The sequence below is a fragment of the Trachurus japonicus genome, chromosome 18, assembly GCF_045865225.1.
Source record: "Trachurus japonicus isolate A0001 chromosome 18, Traja_1.0".
Classification (NCBI taxonomy): domain Eukaryota; kingdom Metazoa; phylum Chordata; class Actinopteri; order Carangiformes; family Carangidae; genus Trachurus; species Trachurus japonicus.
In genome coordinates, this window is record NC_140924.1 from 28,441,707 (window position 1) to 28,469,199 (window position 27,493).

General features: G+C 41.2%; 1 protein-coding gene and 1 long non-coding RNA gene across 2 annotated transcripts; both read left to right on the forward strand.

Moving 5' to 3' along the window:
* Positions 1-402: 402 nt before the first annotated feature.
* LOC146969529 (uncharacterized) lies at positions 403-27,385 on the forward strand. The gene is made up of 5 exons (XM_085759408.1): positions 403-456; positions 2,452-2,489; positions 5,724-5,847; positions 6,025-6,078; positions 25,871-27,385. The coding sequence occupies exons 1-5, from the start codon at positions 403-405 to the stop codon at positions 26,138-26,140; spliced, it is 540 nt and encodes a 179-aa protein (XP_085615534.1). The 3' UTR covers positions 26,141-27,385.
* On the forward strand, positions 8,194-12,384 carry LOC146969530 (uncharacterized). Its single transcript, XR_015034283.1, has 5 exons — positions 8,194-8,268; positions 9,518-9,572; positions 9,978-10,062; positions 10,325-10,415; positions 12,258-12,384. It is a non-coding gene; the product is annotated as an uncharacterized LOC146969530 (long non-coding RNA).
* Positions 27,386-27,493: the final 108 nt, after the last annotated feature.

A 27,493-nucleotide genomic window follows, 5' to 3' on the forward strand; every position in this document is an offset into this window, starting at 1 on the left:
GTTCAAAGTATCGAAGTTGGCTGATCGGCCTGACCTAACCCAGGAGGAACAAGGTCAGTTAACAGCCCTGCTGCAAAAGTGGGAGAAAGTTTTCTCCACACATGAGGAAGACTTTGGGAGGACAGATGCTGTGAAACACTCCATCCCCACCGGTGATGCAGCTCCTGTAAGAGAACGCTTCCGACCTTTACCACCTCTGCTGTATAAAGATATGCGAGCCCTACTAGCAGGTATGTTACAAAATGGCATTATAACTGAAAGTTCTAGTCCTGGGCAGCTCCCATCGTTATGGTGAGAAAGAAAGACGGCAGTTGGAGATTTTGTGTTGACTATAGGAAGTTAAATTCTGTGACTCACAAGGATGCTTTTCCACTTCCTAGGATTGAAGAGACCCTGACTTCGATGACCCAGGCCGAGTGGTTCTCCACCTTAGATCTTGCCAGCGGCTACTGGCAGGTAGAGGTAGATCCACAAGACCGTGAGAAAACTGCCTTCACAACCCCATTAGGTTTATTCGAGTTCCAACGCATGCCCTTCGGCCTCTGCAATGCTCCAGCAACGTTTCAACGTTTAATGCAGCAGTGCCTCTCTGGCCAAATCACAGACTCTTTATTAGTTTATTTAGACGACATCATTGTCTACTCACCAGACTTCACCACACATCTCAAACACTTGGAGGAAGTGTTTGAACGCCTGTGGAAGCACGGCCTGAAGCTTCGTCCCGACAAATGCAAACTTTTTAAACGACAGCCTGTCTCCCCGCGGTGACTGGTGTTTATCACGGTGTGATTACGTGGGCCGGTGTAGGTACCAGATTGGCTCGGCTGCCAGATCGGCTCGGGGTCCTGCACTTGCAGATGACGTCACGCATGTCACAAATCGTGATTGGTTGAAGCTCGGAAAGTTGGAAGAAACCATGGAAACACAAAATGTTCGGCAAAATTGGCTCGTGGTCGGAGCATGGATGTATTATATCCACCTTATTCCTAGCCCCCATGATGCTTTGCGGGAATTATGGGCGCAGCTTCCAGTGCGAACCGGAAGTAGCGTTTGTTTACATGCTAACAGTACGCGCTAATCCACTTTCTGCGGGGGTTAGAGACATAAAACACCACCTTTTACAACTCAAATGAGACAATATCATAATACCGCTGCCTACTAATATTGTGAGGTGTGAGGACGACTTAAAAAAGTATCCAAAGATAAAAAGATAACGTACAGTAGCATATTTAGCTACTTGTTAACTTGGTTGCTTCAGTTGTTGAGGCAACGAGCTATCTGCTAGCTCTGGAAAGTTGCCTCATATAAGTTGGAATAATTTTATTTTAAAACACATTCCTCTTTTATAAAGAAATCCATATGTGTGTGGGGGGGGGTCTCTCTCTCACTCACCTCTTTACTGTCTGCTCTCAGGGACTGTGTGTGTGTGTGGTGGTGGTGGGGGAGTATTTTACTGTAGGTTCTCACCATGGATCTATTATAAGACCACACACAGACACACTGAGTGTCCAACCAACAAAGTTGTAGTAAAAAAAAAATCCATTTAGTTTATTTTAATCATAAAGACCTATACTTTTGATACAGAGGGGTGTGTCAGTGTACACAACGTTTACACGGAATGAAACAGTAAACATAAAATTGCGTGTATCATTTAGGGATATAAAAACCCCTAAATGATACACGCAATTTTTTATACATATTTGTATACATATAGTCTTATAGATTCGGGGTCTAGATATTTATGTACCTATGCAAATCAGCGGGTGACACCAAACAACGTCTGCCCAAGCAAGTCACAGATGCAGCCGCATAAAGCATGCATAAATAACTTCACTTTATAATTAAACTCAAATGTAACTTAAAATACACTCAAACTTAATATTACAGTGTTGATATTAAAATGTATACTTTCAAAATATGTTATCATTGTATTTTACAATGACAATTTTAGCATACATTTTAAAATATATCAAAAGTATGTGTGAAAACAAATTTCAAATAAGTACACTTTAGAAATTACACATAAATTTCACTTTAAGTATATTTTAGTTTAATATATTTCTATAAAGTGTAATATAGTATAATTAAAGTGTTAGCGTGAAAGTGTGATGTTAGTGTAATTTTTATATATTTATATAAAGTACAATTTGTATAATTACATTTTCAATATACTATTCAAAATACGAATATACTTGAAATACAATAAAGTACACTTTTTTTTCACCAGGGTGACTGGACTATATGTGAGTTGAACAAATAGAATAAAATAAAATAAAATGAAATGGGGGTCACGAGAGGGAGGGAGGGTCTATGGTGAGCCAAATGAGAAAAAAAGTGAACATCAACAAAAAGGTGGTAGGGGTAATGCCCACTGAAACGCTTGAGGGCGGTGAAACCGGAAGTGTGATACAGAGCAAAACAAAGGGAGCGTTAAACAGCACCTAACCACAGGAGCACTACAGACACTGTACCCAGACTCTGCAGCTAAGGTAAGAAAACATTTTTTGAACTAATACACGAGCTGATATAACTAATAACAAGTGTGTAACAGAGGGATGCTTGTCCTGTTTGTCTCTTTTCTGTGGATTGCGTTGTTTATGAGGAATAAAACCTGCTGCATTGAACCCCAACTCTCTCTGGTGCCTGTTTCCTTTGACAGACAGTCAACTACTGGTAAAGGTGAAGCAGGGCCGCTGGAGTCTATTTGCAGGAGGATCATAATAAAAATACCTCCTTGTGCATAAAGTGTGGTTTTACCGTTGTAGTTACAACTACTTATAAACTATTGTGTACAAAATTGCAACTTCTGATTCTGCCCGTTACTTTAAGGGTGTTTTCCAAATATAAACCACAGATGGATGGTTGTGTGTAAAGCTAATTTTTAAGTTAACTGTAATGATGGTTTTTCCAGAAGTGGTTGATTCTTCAATGAAGAGATGAGGGTGTAACTTTTTCTTTGTTCCGTTATCTAAGTTTGGGAGATGTGTTGAAGTCTCACTGTGCATAGGAGGGAAAACATGATCAACCTTCAGCGCCTGCAGCCATCGGAGCACAATGTCTTGTCTGTATACTCAAGGTCTCATCAGTTTGAGGAGCTCTGTTATCTGCAGTGGGCTATTCACAGTCAAGTAGTGTCTATTTCTTTTAGAATCATGACATCTGACTTAATAGGTTAAACTCAATTTCTATTGAATTAATTCATTTTTAATCTTATATCTCACCTATTAAAATTTCCCTTACATGGTATTTTAGGAACTTTTCTAATGGTATTTTAGGGACTTTTCACAGGAATAAAGACACCATTATCTGAATGGGTGGATGGATGGAAAGACAATTTGCCTCTTCATCTTAATATTTCAGATCTCAACAAATGAAAATTTCCACAACAACACCATACTAGTGTTTACAGCTAGCCAGAGATATGACCAAACATGGGGTGTAGCTCTAAGGCTACATGAAAAAAGCAAAACATTGTGTCAGCTCACCAAGTGTTTTGATACTCACACACTTAGATACACTTCCTGTTGTTGTCAGTGAGCTGCTGCCAAAACAGACGTGTGTTTTTTAAGGAAATTAAATCGAGCAGATGGTGCGGCACATTTTCAGTGATGAACAGTTTGTGAAACTGTCAAGTCTGTGGGGGAGGCACCTGTACTGCTATACTGTAGCACCATGAAACTGGTTGTTAAAAACAGTGTGTGTGATAGTTTTATTAGTGATAACAGCAGCAATGATTGCAGCACCTGTTGTGTAAAGTTTTGTGCATAATGGCTTATATGATGAAGGAGAACATAAAATGTGTATTATTATGTGTATTATTTTAAACATTTGATTACTCTTTGTTTGAGCTCCTGTTGCTCTTAATGAATATCCTCCATATCTACAGTACATGAAGATGTATTCGTTGAACCCCTGTGAAGTGTAGACCTGTATTGGGATCCCCGGGGGACATATTTAATCATGACATGAGTTTGTTCGGTTAGCAGTTGGGCCTCTTCTTCACACTTATCTTTCTGAAAGATAAGTGTGAAGAGTGCTGAGTACAGTTGAGGAGAAACCTTCTCAGTCCCATCTTTAATAATAATAAATAAAATAATAAAATAATAATAAGTTTAGAAATAAAATAAAAAAGTAATATCAAATAACAAGTTGCGATGGTCTTACATATCACTCATTTATGTTGGGACTACAGATGGAAATTAGCCCTAGTGGCTAAATATGGTACAACCATCTCTTCTCTGTTCTTGATTAATGGTATTGTACACTGTCCCGTAAAAATAAACTAAATTAAACTAAACTCTGATCATACATATCTTATGGTTTTATAGAATTATATGTAGCCTGGCTAAATTGAACCAGCACAGGACACAAAAATATCTTCTGGGGTCTTTAATTCTGAACAGAAGAATATGGTGTACAAATAAAATAAATGGGCGCATGACGTCTGTCTGACTACCCATTTCTCCGACTCCGACCATACATTTCTTTATTTTTGCGTCATCAGTCCGACCTCCCACTTCTCCGACTTAAGTAGCCCTAACCCTTAACCTTACCCTAAACCTAACCTCAACACTGTAGAATGGGTAGTCGGAGAAATGAGCCGTCGGACTTGTGGGCAGTCGGACTGACGTATGCTCCCCAAAATAAATGATGCAAGTTTAAAACTCAACTGGCTGATAGTCTTCAGCTGTATCTACAGTACTAGTAGAAACAAAAATCAGCGACACCACACTGTGCCTGGCACACGGGACACTTACTGTAACTCTGTCTAGTCTGCTATAATCACTGGACAATGTCCGTAAATCTTAAGTAATTATCCTATTACAAAAGAGTACAAAAGTAAACAATGTAGACTAGCACCAAAGAGTACAAAACGTGTCTTCTTAAGATTCAGTACAAAAGAATAAAAATAATAAATCTAGGCCTACAGACTGCTATCAGAGTGTACAAAAATGTCCCTATAAGCAACAATAGAGTGCAAAGAATTAACTAACTTACAGTGGCTCGACCCTATAACACAAAGAGCCCACACATTCACATTAAACACTCATACATTCACAGGTCAAAACATCACAACGAATGTGTAGTATTGTAATACATAACGTTACTGACTTGTGCATTTTTTCCGTAGGCCTAGCACAAACAGCACTGACGACGGCCTGCTACACGACAACCGTTGGGTTTCTCTCGTCGTCCGTTTACCTGCCAACCACTAACACATACGCCCACATTAACAATAAACATTTAAGCCTGTAAACATGCATTACTCTTAAACATATCCCTTAGATACTTCATGTAAACAGACACATTTATATCATATTTACCCTCATTAACCTCGGAAAACCGTAGTGCGGTCGCACCGCTGCGGGCAAGATGGCGACCTCCGGTATCTTTCTACCTAGTCTACAACCAGTTCACCAAACCGCCCTCTGGTGGCGCTAGTAAGCAGTTGCACTACATTTTCCCACCCGGCTACATATATTTTGTATTTCATTCAGTTGATCACTTGTTTTTCAACACTCAAACTGATTTTTAGGATCGATGAACTGAACAGCTTTTCAATTCAATCAGCTGTTAAAGACAAAAAAAGTGCTAATTGTCTTTTTGACATGTTTTTTTTTTTTTTCAATTCTTTCACAGTAAAAACAATTTACTTTATATATTTTTGCACTTTTCTTTGATTGTGTTTCTTGTAACACTGAGGCCATTCTCTGTCCCTACAGTCGAGTGAAACCTCCATCCAAAGCAGTCATAGCAGCAGCAACAACCAGCAGACGTCTGTGCTTCATGCTGAGCATCCTCTGTTTGGCTTCCTCTGTAAACTCAATGGGAGTTAAGGAAAAACTGGTAAATATATTACATTATATTGCAAATATATTGTTAGTTACCTTCATGAACCTCAGTTATTTAATCCAACCAGCTTGAACCAAACAGAACGGTGGGATATTTTCCAATGCAGTATAACACCACCAGCCATATGATTACACACAACACATTGTGTATTTTGTGACTCTTTAATCACAGGCTCACATGAAGCACCAACTCGCAGAGTTACAGGAGAGCATGAAGATTCGTGTGGTGAGTCATTAATCCATATATTAATAAATGATTTGTAATTGCTCTGTAAAAAGAACTAAATGTGTAATTCAATGGTTGCTTTCAATTTTCTGCCCAACAGGCCGAGTACATTGCACAGCGTGACTTCACTCAGGATATCATCGATGGGAATATTGCCAGAGTGAACTGCTTGAAACAGATGCCAATTTGGTCTGACCCTAAGGTGCAAGAAGTGGTGAAAAAAACTGAGAGCGACAGCGCTGAAGCAATGCGCTTTTTTCAGCATGCAGAAGAAAAGCTGAGGTTCCACACTTTGCAAGTGCAGCAGTATGTCGACTTGGTTAAACATCTGGAGACTGTGCAGGATGCACCCTATGCTTTTTCCATGTAGCTTCACTTTGCTGTGACACCGTCTCAGTCGTCTTTGCTTTGCTGTTTTTCCTTCGAGACAAAAACATTCACGTCATCAGAAATGCTTTGTTTGCTGCGTATTATGAACACATTTTTAACAAATAATCACATTTTCTGTTAGTTGTGTGGAATTGTTTGTGTGTGCTCATACAGTGTTTTGAAATTATGATGTGCTTAAGCACTATCTTTGAGTTATCTCTCACTCAACATATTCAATGGGAGCTTTCAGAATGTGTCTCTCAGACTTTGCCACATAAAACCGGAGCAGGACATTTTCTTTACACATTGCACACCACACTGCAGAATCAGATCAAACATTTTATCTGTTGATTTTTTTTTTCCTGAATCCACAAACTGTGCTCCAATAAATCAAATAAACCTGTCAGGTGTGGATTTATCATCTAGTAGCTGCTTCCTGAACATGAGGTGAAAGGTGGTTATAAATGACAGACAAACCAAAGTGATGCACGGGAACAAAACCTGATCATCACACATTAAACAGTTGCTGTGCTAAAAAAAGAAAGGTTCCCCTAAGCAAATAGTTGGGCATTTTCAATTTCCCAAGTATCTTTGGAAAAATTCCAGAGCCACACCTACTTCAGTGAACCGGAAGTGAACCTGACAACAAAAAGAAGAACAGGCTACAGGGTGAAAAAACAAGGTGAGCACTTACAGATCTAATTAATCAGAGTTAGAAAGTTTCACAACAATAAGTAAAGAGTTGAGCTGTTCACTCTGAGAGAGTTTGGACTTTGTTTTTCTGTGAGGTACATGGGGTGTAAAATTGTCTGATATCAAGTGTATGTGGGTGTGTATCCTGTGTAATGGTAGTTGTCCTGAGATAATGACACCATACACCATTATACTGTGTAGCCTGACTGAATGGAATAAGAAAATATGCAGAGAAAAAAGCTGTGTTTATGTAACACCTTGTGAAACCTCAGAATTACAACTGATAAGTACAACGGACAACCACGGAAACTCAGCGGAGACACCGGAGCTGTCGGCTCAGGTCGAGGTGGCGTCTGTGAAAAGTCACCGCGGTAACGCAGTGAGGAGGAATGGAGCGTTACACTGATGCTGCATTCACCTGCAGTCGGGCAGACGGCCGTCGAGAGAAAGCCGGTAAAACGTGGGTCAGGTAAACAATACGACATCGCCATGACAACTAGAGGGCTGCACGGGCCTGGAAATTAAGCCCGTACCCGGCCCGAGCCCGAGACTCTCAAACCCGACCCGAACCGAGCCCGAATTAATAAATTAAAAACCAGGCCCGACCCGACCCGTTACCCGAAGTGTTATTATGCAAGATGCACGTTATTTTCATTGACATTTAACAGCGCGACATTCGTCAAGCGGCTCGGAAGTCAGATGACTCGGTAGAGAGAGAGAGAGGGAGAGAGAGAGAGAGAGATGGACACGGCCGTGTGTGTGTGTGTGTGTGTGTGTGTGTGTGCGCGGCGCATGCCAGAGCAACCTCACTCATACACGACAGGAACCAGCAGAGAAGGACCGAGAGACGTGCCCACCCACACAGCAGGAGACTCCGACGCGGATCCGCATTCAAGTCACCAAACCCGCGTGACTGTCACATTCGTTTGGGCGCCGCCTAGAGGATCAGCCCCGCCTCCAGGCAGAGCCGTTATTCTACCGTCAAACAGCGGATCCCGGACGGACCCGTGTCGGACGTGTGGACACGGACGCGCCTTTGCTGTAACGATCGACCACAGTAGTCCACACCGAGCCGAGACTAGAGGAGTCATCTTTCTTTGCTGGGACACGGTTGTGCTGAAGCCTCTAGTAAGTTTATTGATTTATTGATGTATTGCGACATTCACAGTAACGTTAAACATTGGCCTTTGTGTTTTTAATCGTCATGTATATTAATGCTTGTAATGACGTTGTTTGATATTAGCACTGTTAGAACTTTTGTAGTTTTGTGCAACAGGCTAGGTTAGCTTCTAGCTGAGATGTGATGATGCACGTCTGTAGCTATTTTGTTTTAAAATGGGATAGCAATTTCGGGAGAATATGTTGTGGTTGTGTGACTAAAAAAAACACACATTGTTATTTGGTAACGTTATGGTTATCTGTTTTAATGTATCGCAGCTGTTATGCTGTGTAACGTTAGCCTATGCTAGCGGTAACTTATGTAACTTAGCTGCTATTTCTCCGACCTCGACCTCCCATTTCCTCGATTTAAGTAGGCTATGCCCGGTGTTCCGACTCCCAGTAATTACGAGTCGCCCTCTTCATACACATTACGGTGTTTTTTTTTTTAAATAATTATTTTCTTTTCTTTAAAACTAACTAGCCGTTAGCGGCTAGTTAGCCGGCTAGTTAGCCGCTAACGGCTAGTTAGCCGGCTAGTTAGCCGCTAACGGCTAGTTAGCCGCTCGGCTTATGAAGAGGGCAACCAACTCCAACGTTACGGAGTTTAGAATGACTTTTTTAAGCCTCTCTTTGCAACTCATGTCGTAATTCTCCGTGACTTTTCGCTAGCCGAGCGGCTAACGGCGCTGTTGTACTGTATCAGCACGGGTGTGATTCGGTCGTAGGCACGAGGCCGCACACCCGTGCTGATATACAGTACAACAGCACTCCCTCTGCCTTTATTCATCCCACGAAGGGGAAATTCACAAGTTACAGCAGCAGTACAAACACACTCACACATGCCATGCACACTGGCAATATTAATGTTTAAGCTTGTCAGTGCTTTATGATGATTAATATATGCTGAGAAACAAGATAAAATTGTAAATCAAGCAGGAAAGACCAATAATTTGTGTTTAATGAATCAAATATAATCAGATATTGTTTTGGTCATAAATAGGCTATGTTTAATTCGCTGGGGAGGAGGGGCGGGCACACAGCTTTTCTTTTTTTTTAAACTTTTTTTTTAAAATAGTGAGGGCTGTCATTTTTGCTAAGCTTAAGTCAACTAAAGTTAGCTATTTTGTGTCTTCTATGTCCTGCCTTGAGTTTATGTTGTCTACACACCCACATACTTGACTTTTTTTTCAACATTTTTTCTATTTTTACTGTGCAGATAATCCTCCAGCTATGCCAATATTTGACATGTCTCTGGGTGCTGCTGTGTAGTGGTGAGTATTGGCCTACTATTCAATTGCTTTTGTTGGTTTTCGGGATGCACATTTTGAATTTTTTTTCTGACTGATGATAACCAACGCTTGTTAACCGATATGATTACAATGCTCTCGGGGGCGATCACTTTTTCTCTTTTGCGCAGCTCTGTTGTAACAGGTGATGCAGATCGATGTCCCTGTAGGCTACATTTGTTGTCTGACCTTCTTTTATGATATTATTCCTTTTTTAATATTGCGAGTAAAGATAATTACTGCATGTCCTATTGCCTTTAAGATTCTAATGTTCATTTTTTTTGTTGAAACTATTTTGGAGAGATATGTCTAATAATCAGTCTTCATTACAACACAAAATAATATGGCACCACAAACTAAACCAATTTCCATTTGTCTTTCTTTCTCTAGTGAATGTGGCAGTGTAAAGGGTGTTCAGTTGCTGTGCAATATTTGACATGTCTCAGGGTGCTGTGTCAAAGGCTCTGCAGTAGTGGTGAGTATTACTAAATCAGTTGTTGTTTTCTGAGTTTATTGTTTTTTTTTCATTTATGTATATTATTTTTAAACAATTACTCAGTAATGAAAAAGAAATAGGGGGCATCATTGCACCAATGGATGAAGTAAATATATTCTCTGGGTTGGGGGTGTAACAACTGATTGTCTTCAAGACAAAAATGCCTTTTACCAGGACAAATGAGAATTTTCACAGACATGAACTCAAACAACACAACTTCTCCTCTGCTTTTCTGCCGTAGGATGATGACGTGGATCTGGGAAGAGAATGCGTCCTAAAGACCCTCTGCGTTTACCTGAATGAGGACCCGGAGAATCTATTGAGAGTATGTGGTAAGTATTACTTAGGTTTAGTATGTTGAGATGTTATCTTTCGTATTTTATATAAACTTTAAAACATCTACTCATTGTAATTACTTTACAGTCAGCTAAGTTGTAGGATAATATGGTAGTGCTCTTAATATCAAAGTGTGTGTTTATTTTTCATTAAAGGGATAGTTCGGGTCTTTTGATATCTATCTATACCCTTGTTTTAGCACAGAGCTAAAGGGAGAGCTTTATGAACCTGATGTGATGCTGAACCTCATCAGATGGAGTTCCATAGACTGTAGGAAAGAGGTTAGAGCAGAGAAGAGTGATCGTTGCAGCGCAGTCCATGGTGGAAGATCAGACCAACAAATATACAGACAGCGTGCATCACCTCCAAGGATGGTGCTGCTGGGAAAAAAAAAGAACAGCACTCCTCTGCAGCCAGCTGACGTGTAGCTCACCTGCAGCTGTCAGAGGATCCTCGCTCTTTCTTTAGCCTGGCGTTTGGATGCACTTTGTTCAACATGTGAAGATCTAACCACCATCTGACCACCGGTCAGCTGAGCCAGCTAACAGAGTGGACGTGGCTGGTGTGTAGACTCGCTATTTTATAACGGCAAGAAAAAATAATCGTCCTGATAGTGTGTACATTTGTCCGGCTGATCTTCCATCACGGACTGCGCTGCATTACTGATCATCACCCGGTCACCCTGTCTGTCACAGCTGCAGCTGTGGTCTAACTTCAGCTTGTTGCTTCCCTGTCCCTCCTCTCTGTGTCTGCCCGTTCTAACTCCATCTGACGAGGTTCAGCATCACATCAGGTTCATAAAGGTCTCCCCTTGGCTCTGTGCTAAAACAAGGGATGGCTTCATCACTTGTGTCATAATCAGATTACGTGAACTATCCGAGCAATAAAACTCCATGAAACAGCTGATGGAAATGCGCACAGCCGTCTAGAGGCGGCAGCGCGCAGTGATACGGAGGGAGAGAAAATAGCAGCAAGCGATTGTGAGGTCAGACTTTTTTGTGGACAACGGTTTTGTGATGCAAATGTATCACTCTTTTGAACGCATATTGTTTTGAGAAGTAAAACGCTTTATTTTCGTGACCCCAGCCAACTAACCGGACTACATTCGTCAGCACCGCAAACTCTCAAAGTGTGAAAGAGAGAATTAAACATAGCCTATTTATTATCAGTTACTATGACCAAAACAATATTTGATTCGTTAAACATAAATTGGTCTTCCCTGTAGGATTTGTTTTATTTACAATCTTATTTCTCAGCATATAGGCCTATTAATTATCATGACAACATAAAGCACTGACGAATAAGCCTAAACATTGATACAGGACTCTGTAACACAACTCATCACACATTCATGCTCTCCCTGTGTGATCATCTGAGAAGCAGACAGTCTGAGGTTGAAGTTTAGGTGACACTGTGACAGGTCTCTGTACGTCTTGACCACATGTCGGCTGTTCAGCTGTAGTAGAGGAGAACTCAGCTGTTTTTAGCTCCACCGCACGTAGCGTTTTTTTTTTTTTTTTTTAGGAGCTCCGGTATATTGCGGCTTTATGCGGGAGGACACGCGATAAACTACAGCTGATCCAATGTATTTATCTGAGCTTGGTCACCGTGAGAGGCGCTTTGAGCTGCGTTCATATTAAGTTACACCTGACGCAGGACAGGGCATTTTGACAGGTCTGCGCTCACATCAGCTGTGTTTATTTACCCTCACCCTGTCACATAAGCGATCAGCTGTTTTTTTTTTTTTTTTTTTAACGTTTGATGTCTTTTTTTCTTTTTGCTCGAAATTAAACATGGTATGACCTTGACTCCCTATATATCTGTCTGTTTGATTACAGGTGCTGTAAGAAAAAATACAGTGACAGGTCAGCCACAGATGACGAGGTGACCAAACACGCCATCCACCTTGCGGCAGATTGTGCAGCGAGGAGACGTGTCCCGCCTCCATCCACGCGAGAACCCCAGTAGCATGTACTTTAAAAGAATAAACAATATTTGTATTGAACTTCTTGTCGTTCACCAGTTATTCATTTTCTGATATTTTAGCTTCACATTTCATTGAAGTTGTAGCCTCATTTTGTACAGTTAATTGATGTCTTGACTTCAACCTTTTCTGTATATTGACAATAGTGTTGGGTTAAAAATGCAAGGCAATGCAGATTTAAGCTTGGTGTAGAAGTCTAGGCTAGGCATAGTTATAGTTTTAGTTTAAGCTATTTTATGGAGATTTTGAAAATGATGAACGGGTCCAAAACGGACCCGGGCCAGAGGTTTTTTTTTGCGTCCGTTTCGGATCCGCGGCGGATTTGCGTGTCCCGAACGGACCCGGGCCAGAGGTAATTTATAAGTCCGTTGCGGGTCCCAAACGGATCCGGGCCAGAGGGTTATTATGAGTCTGTTGCGGATCCGCGGCGGATTTGCGGGCCCTGAACGGACCCGCCGCGGAGGTATGATTTAAATCGCGGATGCGGACCGGATGCAGCGCGGATCCAGGACGGGTCCGCGATCCGCCTTCGTTGCGGATCCGTCACAGAGAGCAAGTGGACTCCGATACGGGTCCGTTTCGCGGGTCCGTTCCGGAAGCCGCGCTACATCCGCGGCGGGTCCGCGGCGGACTCCTTTTGCTATGTGGGCAGCGACACCAGAGGGCAGCTGCATCTGGGCTCCCCTGCCTAGACTGCGGACGGATGATTGGCTCACGGATCCACCTGAAGTGGCACTGAGTGGCACGAGCGACACACACACACGCGCGCGCCGCTCAGAGCGCTCGCGACCAACGACCAAGACCAGCTGTCCGCGTGCAGCCCGACCCGACCCGGGCCCGAATTAATTAATTAAAAACCAGGCCCGGCCCGGCCCGATACCCGTCGGGCCTCGGGTTACCCGCGGGCTCGGGTCGGGTAGCCATGCTCTAATGACAACATATTGTCGCGTGTATTGTTTTGCCTCGTGCTTCTTTACATAGAGGTCGTCCGTCTGCCGTCTGCCCAATTTCACGTGAATGCAGCATGAAAAATAGGATTGAGTTGCTTGCGATATACAACTGCAACGCTAGATGGGAGTAGGCTAATTATTACACAATGTACCTTTGACTCTGGGAATAAACATGTCTTCATATGGAATTGACCTTAGTTAGGATGTTTTCTCTCAAGCTTTTTATCTTGTCCCATTTGAACAGGTGACAAACACAATGGCCTCCTCTTTGTCGCACTCCTCCAGTTTTAAATGCTCCATCTGTCTCGATGGCTTCACTGACCCTGTCTCCACTCCTTGTGGACACAACTTTTGTAAAGGCTGCATAAACACCTACTGGGATTCAACAAGCGCCTGTTGTGGAAATTTCCTTTAACTTGTGAGAGAGAAAATCATAAGTCCAGCAAATTGAGGTTTCACTTAAGTACTTTATTTTATCTTGCAAGAGGTGGACTGTCATACACACAAAAGTTTGTACGAGAGTGCACACTGAGAATTGGTAACGTCAGGTTACATAGGCACAAGAGCAGGAAGGAGCCATGTGCTCCTCCTTGGAGGCGGTATCATACATTGTCCAATAACATTATTGCATTCTTGCAGAATAAGTTTGCATAGTACAAGTTTGCACTTAGCGCTCATGACATACCATTGGGCTATTATAAGGTTAACTCGTAAAGGCAGGAAGCTAGTGGTTGTCTGTAACTTAAAGCAGAAGTAAGTGGTCCGGTCGTTTTGGCTAATGCTGCGTTCCAGGCAGGCTTTTGAAATCGTAAATTACAGCTTCAAGTCACAACTTCCGACTTTGTAGCGTTCCAGGCAACCCACTCGTGTTTTTCCGACCTGTTTTACCGGTGAAAGTCACTATAACGGCCACTCGTAACGGTAGCACTACATAATACGGCCCGCGACTTACAGCGTACCTACCGCTCTCTTGCCGCGTAGGTTGCCGCTTATTTCACACAAGTACTGAGTAACTGCAGCTCACTTTCCCCCCTGTTTCCCCCGTGCATTTACAGTGTAACTAGGCTGCGTCTTAGCGCGTAACTTACATCCTGCTTCACACCAACTTCCACAGAAGTACAGGGTAACTCTCGCTGTTTTACAGTTTAACTAGGCTGCGTCTTGGCACGTAACTCCTGTCCTACTTTACACCAAATTACACAGTAACTCTCGCTCACTCCGCCACTAATTACCCCGCATTTTACAGTATAACTAGGCTGTGTCTTAGAGCGTAACTCCCGTACAATTACGTCCTACTTTCCCCGGACTTACAGTGTAACTCCTGCCAGGTACATTAGAAATTAAATAGTCTACTGTACAATATGAGCACAGTTGCAATCCATGTTTTCCAAAAGTGTCAGCAGCGACATTTCACCTCTATTTCAGAGATTTATTATTCATTATTTAATTGTATGGTTTGGAATAGGTGAGAAATGGGTATAGAGTGTGGACATTTTCCAATACAGTAACAGGCTGGCTGGTAGCAAACTTACCTCTCTAAAATGCACATCTATGAAAGTCTAGTTCTGTCATCCAAGGGCAAAACACAAACTATACAGTAATACATCCACAATAATGAGTCATTCGGAGAGTTAGAAAATGTTTTTATTATTTATCAACCAGAAAACACATGACACATCCACATCCATGATCATTCATAAACTTTAAGTACAGTAAGTACCCTACTGTAAGTGAGCACTGTTACCCCTCCTTAGTCTGCACCTATACAGTAGCTGTCATGCACCTACACACTACTTGTCTTAGAGTTACCCAGTAAGTAGAGGGTAACGGGCTGTATTATAAAGTAATGGCTGTTTACTCCCTCCTTAGTCTGCACCTACACAGTAGCTGTCATGCACCTACACACTACTTGTCTTAGAGTTACCCAGTAAGTAGAGGGTAACGGGCTGTATTATAAAGTAATGGCTGTTACTCCCTCCTTAGTCTGCACCTATACAGTAGCTGTCATGCACCTACACACTACTTGTCTTAGAGTTACCCAGTAAGTAGAGGGTAACGGGCTGTATTATAAAGTAATGGCTGTTACTCCCTCCTTAGTCTGCACCTATACAGTAGCTGTCATGCACCTACACACTACTTGTCTTAGAGTTACCCAGTAAGTAGAGGGTAACGGGCTGTATTATAAAGTAATGGCTGTTACTCCCTCCTTAGTCTGCACCTATACAGTAGCTGTCATGCACCTACACACTACTTGTCTTAGAGTTACCCAGTAAGTAGAGGGTAACGGGCTGTATTATAAAGTAATGGCTGTTACTCCCTCCTTAGTCTGCACCTATACAGTAGCTGTCATGCACCTACACACTACTTGTCTTAGAGTTACCCAGTAAGTAGAGGGTAACGGGCTGTATTATAAAGTAATGGCTGTTACTCCCTCCTTAGTCTGCACCTATACAGTAGCTGTCATGCACCTACACACTACTTGTCTTAGAGTTACCCAGTAAGTAGAGGGTAACGGGCTGTATTATAAAGTAATGGCTGTTACTCCCTCCTTAGTCTGCACCTATACAGTAGCTGTCATGCACCTACACTGTACTTGTCTTAGAGTTACCCAGTAAGTAGAGGGTAACGGGCTGTATTATAAAGTAATGGCTGTTACTCCCTCCTTAGTCTGCACCTACACAGTAGCTGTCATGCACCTACACACTACTTGTCTTAGAGTTACCCAGTAAGTAGAGGGTAACGGGCTGTATTATAAAGTAATGGCTGTTACTCCCTCCTTAGTCTGCACCTATACAGTAGCTGTCATGCACCTACACTGTACTTGTCTTAGAGTTACCCAGTAAGTAGAGGGTAACGGGCTGTATTATAAAGTAATGGCTGTTACTCCCTCCTTAGTCTGCACCTACACAGTAGCTGTCATGCACCTACACACTACTTGTCTTAGAGTTACCCAGTAAGTAGAGGGTAACGGGCTGTATTATAAAGTAATGGCTGTTACTCCCTCCTTAGTCTGCACCTATACAGTAGCTGTCATGCACCTACACTGTACTTGTCTTAGAGTTACCCAGTAACTAGAGGGTAACGGGCTGTATTATAAAGTATTCTTCCCTCCTTAGAGTGCAAATACACTGTAATTGTCCTGCAACTACAATGTAGTTGTCCCGGAGTTACCCAGTACCTACAAAGTAGCGGGCTGTATTATAAAGTATTCTTTGTTATTCCCTCCTTAGTGTGCAAATACACTGTAATTGTCCTGCAACTACACTGTAGTTGTCCTGGAGTTACCCAGTACCTTCTACTGCAGCTGTAACTACTGTCTAAGTAGAACCAGTAAGTTAGAACACAGTTTGTTTCACGAGATAACATCATCTGAAAGTACAGTAATACAAAGACAAAACTAACTGAAGTGTCCCTGACATCATAAAATAACAGATTTCTACTGGCTTTTGTTATTTACATTAAAGTTCAGTTTTGTTCCTTCTGTTATAAACTGTTTCATTTAGTTTTGATCCATCTGTCTGGTCCTTCTAGGTCTAAAATAGTCAGTCAAGTCAGTTTCATTTGACAAAATGTACTTTCTAAGTTAGAAGAGTCAAGTTGAAAAGATTGTTGTGATACTACTATCACACCAGAGTGTGACACTCAGTAATGGAGAATGGATGGGCTCCTCCATAAAAGGTGATCTTGATCTTGATCCAGCTCCTTGGGCCAAAGCAGAGATCAGGGTCATGGGTGGCGTGCCATCTCCCTCGTCAGGTACCATTTTCATGGCATCTCAAAAACCTCACCTGTGTAGAAACATAATTATATATTGTATCATCAACTTCATCACATAAATGCATCACTGTAAAACAAAGTGAGAAAATTAATAACTTTGAACGGTACAGTTTTTCTCATCATGGAATACTTAATCCCGGTTTTACCTTTCACATCATAAATCATTAGCCTTTTAAACCATAACTTGTGATTTTTAAGCATATTAATCAATTACAAATTATACATATTTTTTTCTTTAACTATTGAGTAAATATTTTAACCATTTAAAAATCTTCAATTTTACAAAATCAATGCTATGACCATACTGTTTCGCAACTGTAGGCTGCACCAGTACATTATTGTTACTCTTGACTGTATTCATCATACCAGTCATTACCAACAGTAACGTTAGCTAATGGAGCTAATGTGTACAGTACTAACACAAATACAGTTCCCGGTTAGCGTGGTTCAGGGGAAAACACACACTATTATCTTTAGCACAAGCTAACATTGCTAGCTGCGTTAGCATAGCTACTTAACTCACCAAGAGGTTGATAACGCGGTCAAACTGCCGTCGCACAGGTCCTCGGTTCATCCCTCTCGTCTCCCGGGGTGTTTGCTCTGTGTTTATATCAACATATCACATCGTAGACATTGCATAATTTCCCTCATTTCTCCACTTCGTCTCCTCCTGTCGTCCCTGCGGCGGTGTCAACAAGCTCCGTCCTCGCTGTGAGGTGGGACTTTCTACCTTCTCAACAGGCAACCAATGACAGGTGAGCAGCTTCTGGTCTGACCAATGACAGATGGTCAAAGGTGAGTGACTGTGATTGACAACTTATTTCATCCTATTTGATTCTAACCTGTCTAATTACGCTGCTCATCATTGATCACATAAGTTGTCAATCACAGTCACTCACCTTTGACCATCTGTCATTGGTCAGACCAGAAGCTGCTCACCTGTCATTGGTTGCCTGTTGAGAAGGTAGAAAGTCCCACCTCACAGCGAGGACGGAGCTTGTTGACACCGCCGCAGGGACGACAGGAGGAGACGAAGTGGAGAAATGAGGGAAATTATGCAATGTCTACGATGTGATATGTTGATATAAACACAGAGCAAACACCCCGGGAGACGAGAGGGATGAACCGAGGACCTGTGCGACGGCAGTTTGACCGCGTTATCAACCTCTTGGTGAGTTAAGTAGCTATGCTAACGCAGCTAGCAATGTTAGCTTGTGCTAAAGATAATAGTGTGTGTTTTCCCCTGAACCACGCTAACCGGGAACTGTATTTGTGTTAGTACTGTCCACATTAGCTCCATTAGCTAACGTTACTGTTGGTAATGACTGGTATGATGAATACAGTCAAGAGTAACAATAATGTACTGGTGCAGCCTACAGTTGTGAAACAGTATGGTCATAGCATTGATTTTGTAAAATTGAAGATTTTTAAATGGTTAAAATATTTACTCAATAGTTAAAGAAAAAAATATGTATAATTTGTAATTGATTAATATGCTTAAAAATCACAAGTTATGGTTTAAAAGGCTAATGATTTATGATGTGAAAGGTAAAAAACGGGATTAAGTATTCCATGATGAGAAAAACTGTACCGTTCAAAGTTATTAATTTTCTCACTTTGTTTTACAGTGATGCATTTATGTGATGAAGTTGATGATACAATATATAATTATGTTTCTACACAGGTGAGGTTTTTGAGATGCCATGAAAATGGTACCTGACGAGGGAGATGGCACGCCACCCATGACCCTGATCTCTGCTTTGGCCCAAGGAGCTGGATCAAGATCAAGATCACCTTTTATGGAGGAGCCCATCCATTCTCCATTACTGAGTGTCACACTCTGGTGTGATAGTAGTATCACAACAATCTTTTCAACTTGACTCTTCTAACTTAGAAAGTACATTTTGTCAAATGAAACTGACTTGACTGACTATTTTAGACCTAGAAGGACCAGACAGATGGATCAAAACTAAATGAAACAGTTTATAACAGAAGGAACAAAACTGAACTTTAATGTAAATAACAAAAGCCAGTAGAAATCTGTTATTTTATGATGTCAGGGACACTTCAGTTAGTTTTGTCTTTGTATTACTGTACTTTCAGATGATGTTATCTCGTGAAACAAACTGTGTTCTAACTTACTGGTTCTACTTAGACAGTAGTTACAGCTGCAGTAGAAGGTACTGGGTAGCTCCAGGACAACTACAGTGTAGTTGCAGGACAATTACAGTGTATTTGCACACTAAGGAGGGAATAACAAAGAATACTTTATAATACAGCCCGCTACTTTGTAGGTACTGGGTAACTCCGGGACAACTACATTGTAGTTGCAGGACAATTACAGTGTATTTGCACTCTAAGGAGGGAATAACAAAGAATACTTTATAATACAGCCCGTTACCCTCTAGTTACTGGGTAACTCTAAGACAAGTACAGTGTAGGTGCATGACAGCTACTGTATAGGTGCAGACTAAGGAGGGAGTAACAGCCATTACTTTATAATACAGCCCGTTACCCTCTACTTACTGGGTAACTCTAAGACAAGTAGTGTGTAGGTGCATGACAGCTACTGTATAGGTGCAGACTAAGGAGGGAGTAACAGCCATTACTTTATAATACAGCCCGTTACCCTCTACTTACTGGGTAACTCTAAGACAAGTAGTGTGTAGGTGCATGACAGCTACTGTATAGGTGCAGACTAAGGAGGGAGTAACAGCCATTACTTTATAATACAGCCCGTTACCCTCTACTTACTGGGTAACTCTAAGACAAGTAGTGTGTAGGTGCATGACAGCTACTGTATAGGTGCAGACTAAGGAGGGGTAACAGTGCTCACTTACAGTAGGGTACTTACTGTACTTAAAGTTTATGAATGATCATGGATGTGGATGTGTCATGTGTTTTCTGGTTAATAAATAATAAAAACATTTTCTAACTCTCCGAATGACTCATTATTGTGGATGTATTACTGTATAGTTTGTGTTTTGCCCTTGGATGACAGAACTAGACTTTCATAGATGTGCATTTTAGAGAGGTAAGTTTGCTACCAGCCAGCCTGTTACTGTATTGGAAAATGTCCACACTCTATACCCATTTCTCACCTATTCCAAACCATACAATTAAATAATGAATAATAAATCTCTGAAATAGAGGTGAAATGTCGCTGCTGACACTTTTGGAAAACATGGATTGCAACTGTGCTCATATTGTACAGTAGACTATTTAATTTCTAATGTACCTGGCAGGAGTTACACTGTAAGTCCGGGGAAAGTAGGACGTAATTGTACGGGAGTTACGCTCTAAGACACAGCCTAGTTATACTGTAAAATGCGGGGTAATTAGTGGCGGAGTGAGCGAGAGTTACTGTGTAATTTGGTGTAAAGTAGGACAGGAGTTACGTGCCAAGACGCAGCCTAGTTAAACTGTAAAACAGCGAGAGTTACCCTGTACTTCTGTGGAAGTTGGTGTGAAGCAGGATGTAAGTTACGCGCTAAGACGCAGCCTAGTTACACTGTAAATGCACGGGGGAAACAGGGGGGAAAGTGAGCTGCAGTTACTCAGTACTTGTGTGAAATAAGCGGCAACCTACGCGGCAAGAGAGCGGTAGGTACGCTGTAAGTCGCGGGCCGTATTATGTAGTGCTACCCTCGTAACTTCCGACCGGTGAACTCGTACCAGATCGAACTGGTACGACTTCACGGTCGGAAAAATACGAGTTTCCTTGAACGCACCATAACAGTCCTCGTCTCTACGTCGCCACATTCACGGCGTCCCTTGGCTGCACACACAGCCCTGCATGCCGTTCTCTCTCCTCATTGGCTAAAAACTGTAGGATACGATAAATGTTTTCTCCTGGGCTCAGAGCAGAGCAGAGGGACTGACAGACCCGTGTTTCAGTCCAAACACTCTATGTAAGTGATTGCTGTCGGAAGATATAACTATTTAAGACTTATATTAACACATATCACTTACTTCTGCTTTAAGCGTAATCATCACAAAATAACAGGAACCAAGTCGGACACCTGCATACTGCTCTATGCACAGCACAGCAGACAAGTGCAACTTGCGCTTTCTTCGAAGTTCACCTAAAGTTCATGATCATACATCTTCAAAGTTCAATCAAGGGTCATAAACATAAAAATTTCCATTACACGCCACACAGTGTCCGCTCTGTCAACATAACTACCAGAAAAGGCCCAAATTAAAAGTCAATGTCATGTTCAGAGACCTCATTGAACAAAATCAGACAACCATCCAGGACATCTGATCCTACTCTCATCCCTCCATCCTTTCCTCCCTTTCCCCATCCTATTCAACAGTAGGCTACATGGGGGCATGTAACCAGCTCAGGTGGAAGTTGAACCATGCCAAAACGGAACCCCCACTCTCTGCTGGTCTTCATTACACCCTCCCTGACCAGCAGGGCAGACACCTTCACCTTTACCCCTCTGTACAATATTCATTCATCCATCCTCACCACTTACATTCCATACATTGAAGTGTTTAAATGGCACATTGCTGTGACGTGGTCCTTAGTGAATAGAATGCTCTACATATTAATGATTTAAAGGGCTGTACGGTGTTAGGATAAATTCAATTTAGATCCTGATGATCACCACTGATATACATATATATTTCAGACATTGATTACTACCTCTGATCTGGCTATGTAGACACTGATTATTACCTCCAATCTATCTGCTGTTTTATCAACCACATATTACCTCAGTGATTAGAAGCACACACACACTTGCTGTACAGTAGATGCACACTGCAGATCATAGCTAGTGTACAACATAATCCTTACCAATGTGAACACAGAAGTGATTGTACACCACATGTATCCCTCCTTAATGTACATCACATGCATTCCTCTTTATAGACTAACCCTTAATTGACTGTGAAACTTAAATGAATGTATTGATTGAGCTGTAGCATCCTGGAAGGCATAGCAAGGAAGGAGCAAGTGGAGGTCAGAAGGCCAGGAGGTTAAAAGTGCACACATATACTCATTTTATTAAATATATTAGATAGACATATGTTTCTTCTTTAATTAACCTCTTTATCTATGTAATCTCTTTACTAAATATATTAGATCATCATATGTTCCTTCTTTAATTAACCTCTCTATCAAGTATGTTAAAGAAATATATATTTTCTAAGTTGATCATCTGTCAGGCAGAACACTAGAGTTGTTCAAGCTAGTCTTACAACTCTTGTCAGTATTCTGCTTCTCAACACCATCACTTTAGCAAGTTATTTTTGTGAGAATTGTTCAGTTTGGGCACTCTCGAAGGTTAAAGGGTAACATCAGAATGTTGTTCATCAGTAGAACCATTCATTCTGCTCTCCCTCTTGTAACAGATTTATGATCATCCAACATGAGGAGATGATACAAACAGGGAGCAAGACGTAGGCAGGTGTCCTTGGGGGAGATAAGAAAGCAGGATGCTGTTACCCACGAGAGGCCCGAAGCAGAGTAGGGAGGGTTCTTCTCTTTCAGGGCGCTGTCTCCAGAAGATTGGATGGTTCGTGTGCCAAGAGGCTGGGACCAGCCTGTGCACCAACGAAGGGAGAACTAAGTTTAAACCGAAGTTCCTCCCCATCAGTTTTAACCAATAGAAATTAATTAACACACACATAGTGCGAAGTATATTAAGAGCTTGTAACGTTTTTTCGTCATTCTTCTCTGGGCGGGTGATTGCAGCTAACTGCTTGCAGACTGCGATTTCCTTAACAGTGAAGATCCTTGTACAAGTCTTTTGATGATCCAACTTTAATAAATGGTCAACTAGAACGTCGTTGTCTGTCCTCTCTCAAATCAACGAACACGCATTTGTTGTTTTCCTCTTTTTTACCACAACAACGGCCATACCGGAGTTTAAGGGTGTAAAGAAAAAAATATTAGTTTGTGCAGGTATTGCTCATGTTGTGATTTACAATAATTGTGTTTGCTTTAGTTTTCTTCCCTTGTTGCTGTTATGATTAAACACATGTAATCTGGCAGACCATCTATTTCTGTTGTGTGGTTGCATTGAGTAAGGACAATGATAAATAATGATAATTATAATGATTATTATCATTTTATTTTTTCTCAATTATGTATGAGTTGAACAAATAGAATAATATAAAATGAAATACAATTTTTTTTATAAAGATTTATTCATGTTTTTTTTCCCCTTCTTTTACATTTTCATTTAATTCTAGTAGATAATGGTGTTTACATTTTCAGATTGTAGGCCAAATGGTCTTTCTTATAAGTTGTATCAATATTCCAGTAATCATGGGGTCACTAGAGGGAGGGAGGGTCTATGGAGGGCCAAATGAGTGAAAAAAAAGTGAGCGTCAACCACGGTGGTGGTGGTGGGGGGGGGGGTCTGTCCACTGGCTTGAGGGCGGAGAAACCGGAAGTGCGAAACAGAGCAAAACAAAGGGATCGCTACGGCACATACCACTGGAGCGCTACAGACACTGGACCCTCGGACTCTGCAGCTAAGGTAAGAAACATTTTTGGAACTAATAGGCCTACACGAGCTGATATAACTGATAACAAGTGTGTGTAACAGAGGGAGGCTTGTCCTGTGTCTCTTTTCCGTGGATTGCGTTGTTTAAGAGGAATAAAACCGTAGCTACTGCGTTGAACCCCAACTGTCTCTGGTGCCTGTTTACTTTGGCAAACAGTCAACTACTGGTAAAGGTGAAGCAGGGCCGCTGGACTCTATTTGCAGAAGGATGATTAAAAAAAACCTCCTTGTAGCCTACATAAAGTGTGATATTACAACTACTTATATTGTGTACAAAATTGCAACTTCTGATTCTGCCTGTTACTCTAAGGGTGTTTCCCAAATGAAGAGTTAATTTGCAAAAGCAGAACTCTGTTTTTATAAAATTCTAGAATCTTCATTTTTTATTTACATAAGGTGATATCAGTCAAACCAAAGTTGAGTGACTTTGAGATGTAACAAAACAGACATATCTCAAAAAAAATAAAGTTTTGTTGAAAACACTATGCAAAGAATAATTATAAAGCCTCAGCTCATTTTTTTCCAAAATGGCACTTATCTGCTTTTGCAAATGAACTCTTCAAATATAAACCACAGATGGATGGTTGTGTGTAAAGTGTATTTTTTGTTTAACTGTAAAGATTTTTTTTCCAGAAGTGGTTGATTCTTAAGTGAAGAGATGAGGGTATAAGTTATCTAAGTTTGGAAGATGTGTTGAGGTCTCACTGTGCATAGGAGGGAAAACATGATCATCCTTCAGCGCCTGCAGGCATCGGAGCACAATGTCTTGTCTGTATACTCAAGGTCTCATCAGTTATCTACAGTGGGCTATTTCACAGTGTCTATTTAGAATCATGACATCTGACTTAAAGTAGCACTGTCGCAAATACAGCAGTGATGGCAATAAAAAAAACTGAAATATGCAATAAATAGCTAGGTCCAGGGGAGCCATAACTAAACAAAATATAGCCAACGGTGTAGTGCCTGTGGAGCAAATGCAGAATTCCTTTTTGTTATGAGACAAGCCAGCCTGGCACTTAGCTCCACCTCCTGAATAGCATGCATCTATCTATCTATATCTGATATGCTGCACCACCAGCCCCATCTAGTGGCCAAACAAAGTATTGGAATTTGCGATAGTGCTACTTTAAGGTAATAGGTTGAACCCAATTTCTATTCTATTCATTTTTAATCTTAGATCTCAACTATTAAAATTTCCCTTAGGCTACATGGTATTTTAGGGACTTTTCACAGCACTAAAGACACCATTATCTGAATGGATGGATGGATGGAAAGACAATTTGCCTCTTCATCTTAATATTTCAGATCTTAACAAATGAAAATTTCCAACAACAACATCTTACTTACTAAGTATTTACAGCTAGCCAGAGATATGACCAAACATGGGGTGTAGCTGTGAAGGCTACATGAAAAAAGCAAAACATTGTCTCAGCTCACCAAGTGCTTTGATACTCACAGTGTCCTGACTACAGTAAACCTGGGGACAGAGGAAGGACACTATGATGACCCGCGTACAACCATGTTTACTAACTGATCTAGGTTGTAAATTCCTGTAGGTAAAACAACAGCTGGTGTAGACATTTGTTGTGTAATACATCTGTTGAATTGTTTTATTGCCTGGGAAAGCTAAAAGTGCTTGTAGTTGTTGTCTTTTTGACATGTTTTTTTTCAATTCTTTCACAGTAAAAACAATTTACTTTATGTATTTTTGCACTTTTCTTTGATTGTGTTGTGTAACACTGAGGCCATTCTCTGTCCCTACAGTCGAGTGAAACCTCCATCCAAAGCAGTCATGGCAGCAGCAACAACCAGCAGACGTCTGTGCTTCATGCTGAGCATCCTCTGTTTGGCTTCCTCTGTAAACTCAATGGGAGTTAAGGAAAAACTGGTGAATATATTACATTATATTGCAAAATATATTGTTAGTTACCTTCATGAACCTCAGTGAGTATTCAAATGCTACAGAATAGATTTTGTTTTGTCAGTTATTTCCAACCAGCTTGAACCAAACAGAACGGTGGGATATTTTCCAATGCAGTATTTTGTGACTCTTTAATCACAGGCTCACATGAAGCAGCAACTCGCAGAGTTACAGGCTCACATGAAGATTCGTGTGGTGAGTCATTAATCCATATATTAATAAATGATTTGTAATTGCTCTGTAGAAAGAACTAAATGTGTAATTCAATGGTTGCTTTCAATTTTCTGCCCAACAGGCCGAGCACTATGCAGAGCGTGACTTCACTCAGGATATCCTCGATGAGAACACTGCGAAAGAGAACTACTTGAAACAGATGCCGATTTGGTCTGACCCTGAGGTGCAAGAAGTGGTGAAAAAAAGTGAGAGCGACAGCGCTAAAGCAAGGCTCTTTTTTCAGCATGCAGATGAAAAGCTGAAGTTCCACACTTTGCAAGTGCAGCAGTTTGTCGACTATATAAAGTATCTGGAGACTATGCAGGATGCGTCCTATGCTTTTTCCATGTAGCTTCACTTCGCTGTGACATAATCTCAGTCTCATTTGCTTTGCTGTTTTTCCTTCGAGACAAAAACATGTACACTGCTTTGTTTGCATCGTATTATGGAGACTTTTTTTTTTTTTTTTTTTACAAATAATCACATTTTCTCTTAGTTGTGTGGATGTGTTTGTGTGTGCTCACACAGTGTCTTGAAATTATGAGGTGCTAAAAGGGGAATTGCAGTTTTTTACAATTATGCTACAATTTCTAGCATAAAACTTTGTCATTACAAGTCATTCCGACAAAATTAGCTCCAGCCGAGAGCCGTGTATATCCGTATAATGCGAGTACACAGGGCAGCGCAATGCAGCCTCTAAATAACACATTAACTGCCGCGAAACTCGCTCATTTCACCAATATTTTGTTATGATATGCTAGTGCTATTCCCCTCTGAGTCCGGGGTTAGCTGTTATCAACATCCGGGGTCTGTAGGTTGACCTACTGACCTCTGACCTGGATGATGTCATCTCTGAGCACCGTGCGGCCCGGCTTGTTGCTACCGCTAATGCTATGGTTCGTTTCTGTGTTTTTCCAACTTGTCAGAACAAAATGAGCAGCTGGACGAAGTTCAGCTTCCACAGGCTTCCTCTCTGCAACCTGGACTCACTAAAGCTCTGGCTAGTTGAGATAAAAATGAACCCGAATGCCAAAGCGGAATCATTATTATCAGAATGAACCGCGCAGCGCTCAGAGATCATAATCATCCAGATCAGAGGTCAGTAGGTCAACCTACAGATCCCAGATGTTGATAACAGCTAACCCCGGACTCAGAGGGGAATAGCACTAGCGTATCATAACAAAATATTGGTGAAATTAACGAGTTTCGCAGCAGATAATGTGTTATTTAGAGGCTGCATTTCGCTGCCCTATAGACTCGCATTATATGGATATACGCGGCTCTCGGCTGGATCTAATTTCATCGGAACGACTTGTAATGACACCAAAGTTATCTGGGTGAATAAATGATCGTATTTTATGCTAGAAATGACGTCCAGATTGTAAGAAAAATGGCAGTTCCCCTTTAAGAACTATCTTGAGTTGTCTCTGATTAACATATTCAATGAGAGCTTTTAGAATGTGTCTCTCAGACTTTGCCACATAAAACCAGAGCAGGAGAACTTTTCACACTGCAGATCAAACATTGTTGTGATTTTATCAGTTGATTTTTTTTTCCTGAACCCACAAACTGTGCTCCAATAAATCAAATAAACCTGTCAGGTGTGGATTTATCATCTAGTAGTAGTATCTAGTCTAGCTGCTTCCTGAACATGAGGTGAAAGGTGGTTATAAATGACAGACAAACCAAAGTGATGCACGGTAAC

Coding starts and splice junctions, on each gene's coding strand:
- LOC146969529 (XM_085759408.1), top strand. CDS start 403: ATGACCCAGGCCGAGTGGTTCTCCACCTTAGATCTTGCCAGCGGCTAC. Junction 457..2,451: donor TTGCCAGCGGCTACTGGCAG/GTAGAGGTAGAT, acceptor ACCTAACCACAG/GAGCACTACAGACACTGTAC. Junction 5,848..6,024: donor TGGGAGTTAAGGAAAAACTG/GTAAATATATTA, acceptor CTTTAATCACAG/GCTCACATGAAGCACCAACT.